The sequence below is a fragment of the Bactrocera oleae genome, chromosome 4 (assembly GCF_042242935.1).
Source record: "Bactrocera oleae isolate idBacOlea1 chromosome 4, idBacOlea1, whole genome shotgun sequence".
Lineage (NCBI taxonomy): Eukaryota > Metazoa > Arthropoda > Insecta > Diptera > Tephritidae > Bactrocera > Bactrocera oleae.
The window spans coordinates 67,695,407-67,700,324 of record NC_091538.1 but is presented as its reverse complement, the minus strand read 5'-3'; the positions used below and the strand labels follow the sequence as shown (position 1 = coordinate 67,700,324).

Here is a 4,918-nt window from a genome sequence, read left to right as displayed (position 1 = left end):
AAAAGGAATCATTTAATAATGAAAAATTTTGGTGAAATTTACAAGCCTTGCGAAAAATTCAAAGCTTTCAAAAAGAAAATTTTAAATCGAATATATATATGCTAAAAATACCAAGAAGAGATATGATTTTAGTGTTTTAAACAATTGGCGAACACAATGGCAACACTATTCAAGAGCAACGCAATTAATTTTCTCACCTCTCTTACTGAATGACGTAATTAAAAAAAAAGAAGGCACGGCTAGTCATTTATGAATTGTTTTTTTGTTTTTACAAAAACGATCGAAAAGTACTGGTTTGAGTAGTGTAATGCTCAGTTGTAGAGTGAGCAGCAAAGCGATCAGGAGTGTTCAGCGTTGGTAGTGTACGAACTATTTGATTTAATTATAATGTGCATTGTTTTTATGCGTTTTTGTATTTCTTTACTTCGAATGTAATTATCTGCGTTCGAATACCATATAATTCGAAAGCCGGTGAAATATTATATTCTAAAACTTGATATAAAGCACAGTGAAGTGCTTAAATATAGCGAAACATTTTGTATAGATAATCTTGTTTTGGTGGCACATCATAGTTATTAAGTGAATTTTTAAAGTGAATTATTTTAGGTGGAATTAGAAAATTGTCTGTTTTGTTTTATTTTTACTATATACAGATATAAGCAGATAAGTATTATAATTGTAATTATATTATACATTTTGTTTCTTTCATCAACACTCGACGTTAAAAATGTGTCTAGTCTTGATCACGATGTCAGCAAAACCAGTTCTCTACTATTCGGCACGCAGCCCTCCAAGCCGCGCCGTGCTGTTGACAGCCGCCGCTATTGGACTGGAATTAGATTTGCGGTAAGCGTCGTAATGCTTATCATTCTAAATGTAAAGCGTGTGAACGTAAAATTCAAAAGTTAAATTAAAAATATTATATTTTTTTGTATTTAAATCTACAGTTTAATTAATATAAAGTCATATTGTTTACTTTGGATACAGTTAACTTTGACTTTTATGTTTGTCGTATACGTACATCGTATATCGAAGCACTAATTACAACTGTCTTTCTGATATTTAAATGCTAATATATTCAATAATTTTTTCTGCTCTCTCACACAAACTTTCCTTATCTCCAGTCCTACGAACCTCAAACAGCGCGAGCACCTAACGCCTGAGTTTCTTAAGCTCAATCCTCAGCACACCATACCGGTACTGGATGATAACGGCACTGTCGTGACAGACTCGCATGTAATTAGCGCCTATCTTGTGGACAAATACTCACCAGATGAGACACTCTATCCAAAAGATCCGCTGAAGCGTAGAGAAGTAGATGCGCGTCTCTACTACGATGCCGGTCATTTATTTCCACGCGCTCGTCTTATGGTCGAACCGATTATCTACTTTGGTGCAGACAAAATTGGGGAAGAGAAAATCGCATATATGCAATTGGCCTACGATGGCTTGGAGAAGTGTCTTACCAATGCACCGTATTTGTGTGGTGAGCATTTGACTATCGCCGATTTGTGTGCAGTCGCTTCGGTCTCCAGCGCAGTGCTTTTTGCACCAATCGATGAAGAGAAATTCCCACAGTTGGCTGTTTGGTTGAAGCGTATGTCGCTCTTGCCTTACTACAAGAAGAGTAATCAAGAAGGCGCCGATTTGTTGGGCAGCTTTGTTAAAGAGCAAATGGTGACGAATAAAAAAGCTAGAGAAGCAGAGAAGTGAAAAAGTGACAGCATTGATCAAAACTGATATTAAAATTTAATCATTTTTCATGAGGCAAGAGAAAAATCAAATTTGTAACTAAGAGAAATATGAAAGAGAAATTTAACAATTGTTAGCTTTTTTAAAGAGAGTCTAAATAAATAATTTCATTGCTTGCAAAGAATTTTGTTGTTTTTGGAGTTAAATCTTTTGTTTATTTCTAAACAGCGCTTTTCAAAAAAACGCGAAATATTAAATGTTAGAGACCAGAAACTTCTTTATATTGATAGATTTAACTTCACAAATCATCATCAACTTGCAAATTTCACATAAAACAGAAAAACACGTCAGATTTGGTTGCACTGAAGCTATAATACCCCTCACAAATAAAAACGTTTCTATACAAAGTTTTATTTCGGTCGGTCAGTTTGTATGACTGCTATATGTTATAGATGCTGGATATCGGCGATTCCAAGAAATGAGCAGCTGCTTGAGGACAAAAAGACGTGTGAATTTTCATATCGATTTCTCAAAAACTGGAGGATACTTTCACGTACATACAAACAGACAGATATGGCTAAATGAACTCAGCTCGTCACACTAAGCATTTTTATGTATATTTTATACGTTCTCGGACGTTTCCTTCTGAGTGTTACAAACTTCGTGGCAAACTTAATATATTATACCTTGCTCAGGGTATAAAAATAAAGAAAGAACGAAACACAAAAGTAGACAAATAAAACATGTTCGCATCATTATTCATGTGAAAACTTTGGACTTTATTTTAACTGGAAACTTTTTAAGGTCAATTCCGTAGGAGAAGATGAGTGCTTCGTGTCTCCACACGACACGCAATTGCTGATTTGCCAAATAAATATATGTAAGATACATAGATACGTAATACATCAAACTTTGGAGGAAGCTGCCTCCGGATTCACTCGGTCGCTGTTACGTGTAGAAATCGCACATCAGCACATTGCCAAAGTTTTGTTTTGGAAAAGTTTCACCTTTGACTTTACCGGAACACATACGCACTGAGTAATGAACCTCCCGAATGTTTATAATGACGATGATTACCTTGATGAACTGTAAAGGAAATTTGACTGAGCAAATTGAACATGTGAGGCGAATGGGCGTGGAACATTGCTTTATGACTAAAACAATGCTCGTTTTCGCACAAATCGAAAGGATACGCCTCTAGTTGAAGGTGAAGCAATGAAAAAAGTGTTGAATACAAAGCAAAAGCTGCAGCTGATTTAAGTTGTTTCCTCAGTGTTTGAGTGGCAGTTGTTTGGTTCGTGGAATGCTAATTCACCTTGAGGACTTTGAAGTCATGCTGCCGGTGTAGCTGCTGCCAAAACCAGTGTACCAATATTCAACCAATTGACTTCTAAATATCTTCGTAGATGTAGTAAGTATGTATGTGTGCCTGCAATTCAACCGCATAAAAAGTAAAGCGCCCTTTGCCCTTTAACTCGTATGTACATATACATATGTATGGGATAATGTTTAGCTGCTAGCAAAAGTGAAAAAGTTTCAGCGTTTCGCAAACGAACCATTAGAAGAGTCTGCTGGTTAACGGTAGCGCGCTTTCACAACTCAGTCGTCATGGTCGTCATAGACATTTTTGTGCAATGTGCAACTGAAAGACAAAGTGTGATTCTTTGTAGTTTGTAATTACAAACAAAATATTAATACAGCTCGGGACTTTCTTCTAGGGTGTCGAGCGTTCGAAAGACTACCAACTTGGATATCATACCATGCAGTCAACCATGCGCTTTGAATCGAAATTAATTTTCTGGTTTTTGATGGCTGAAGGCATTTCGTCGTTATATAGCGATTTTTATTCATCTCTAGAAGTTTTATGTATCATAAAGAACCAATCTAAAATTCTCGATGAGCAATCTATATCGTAAGGATCAGCATTATTAACTGACTTAGCCTAACATAACCTAACGAGTATCTGTAATGACACTGTTGACGTTCCAAATTAATCCTATGTTATGCTACGCAAGATACTTCGTATCTATAAACAACTATTCTGCTATGAACAACGAATAAGAGCATATATTATATAATAAGGCTAACATGTCGTACCCGTTATGGATTACCCACTTATTATAGTTGAACACTACTCGCAGTAGCTTGTTCGATTTGGTACTCTGAAAATTGTATAAACTCGAAGACGGTTCGTTTTTCTTCAATGGTATATAAGTAATATAAAGCGTTTTACTTATTGCCGCTACAATTTTTGGCTTAACGCACAATTTTATTCATACAAAAATAATTCCAAATTCAATCAAAAACCACTAACGGGACCAATATTAATTTTTTAACTGCTAAATATCACTTTCGATTCACTGTGCCTAAAAGTTTTCGCCAAGAAGTTAAAGTGCAGCGAACCACGGTTCTAAGCCAGGTTAATTTGTTACTTAGCAACGTTTCGAATTCTCCTCGGAGTTTTGTGAAGAGACGGTGAATGGCACTTGCTTGTAATTAGACGCGCATATTTTAAGTGTTTTTAAGGTGCGCTTAGTTGGAATCTGTTCGGGTAGAAACTCATACAAATCTATATATAGTTAAGTACTTATAAGTAGCAACAACGGCAAATTGGTTAAGTTTTATAATTTCACTGATGAAATCATTAAGATAAAATGAGAAAATCGCTGTTATTGAACTATTAATGGTTTTAGTTAAAATTGTTACGAAGTTGATTTTAATGGATGAAATGATGGAGGGACACTCCTTTAGTTTTAGCGGTTTGTTTGTGCTACTAAACTTATAGTATTTATAAACACTGTTAATTAATGAGTGAAACGAATTTTGAGTATACATTGTATACAAGAATGCTAACTTGATGGTATTAAATTACCAAAAACATTATATGGTAATGGTATATGGCATTGGTCACTCCAGCTATCCTCCTCTTAAACTCCAGTACATCAGCAGTATTACTATTCGGGTTTTTTGCATAAAAATTTTCGTTTCCATTTTTTTTTACGAAAAATAATGTTTAGGACTATACACATTGTATAATACTCGCCATTTAATTCGAATTTTCCCTACACTTGCTATACGCCTCGATGGGCCTTCATTACCATCAACGAATTTTGTTTGACAGTTTCGACATCACATTCATAAATTCTCGTCTCATCACCAGTAATGATGCTTCTGATGAATGTCATTTTCTCAGCTACGTTGTCTAGCATCTATTTTGCAACCTCTA

At 35.3% G+C, this 4,918-nt stretch overlaps 1 protein-coding gene across 3 annotated transcripts; it reads left to right on the top strand.

Annotated features, from left to right (window-relative positions):
* Positions 1-280: 280 nt before the first annotated feature.
* Positions 281-1,876, top strand: GstE11 (Glutathione S transferase E11). Of its 3 annotated transcripts, none has more exons than XM_014239365.3 (3): positions 281-362; positions 738-846; positions 1,125-1,876. In XM_014239365.3, exons 2-3 carry the CDS (start codon positions 749-751, stop codon positions 1,711-1,713), a joined length of 687 nt encoding a protein of 228 aa, XP_014094840.2. In that variant the 5' UTR covers positions 281-362; positions 738-748; the 3' UTR covers positions 1,714-1,876. The 3 variants fall into 3 exon arrangements, with proteins under 3 accessions (XP_014094840.2, XP_014094841.2, XP_069964049.1); XM_014239366.3 differs by having other exon boundaries at positions 292-353; XM_070107948.1 differs by having other exon boundaries at positions 317-357.
* The last annotated feature ends 3,042 nt before the right edge of the window (positions 1,877-4,918 follow it).

What these genes read in the sequence shown, in the direction of transcription:
- GstE11 (XM_014239366.3), top strand. Translation starts at nt 308, where the DNA reads ATGCTCAGTTGTAGAGTGAGCAGCAAAGCGATCAGGAGTGTTCAGC. An exon ending in AGCGATCAGGAGTGTTCAGC is followed by an intron (nt 354 to 737) that starts GTTGGTAGTGTA and finishes AAATGTGTCTAG; the next exon opens with TCTTGATCACGATGTCAGCA. An exon ending in GGACTGGAATTAGATTTGCG is followed by an intron (nt 847 to 1,124) that starts GTAAGCGTCGTA and finishes CCTTATCTCCAG; the next exon opens with TCCTACGAACCTCAAACAGC.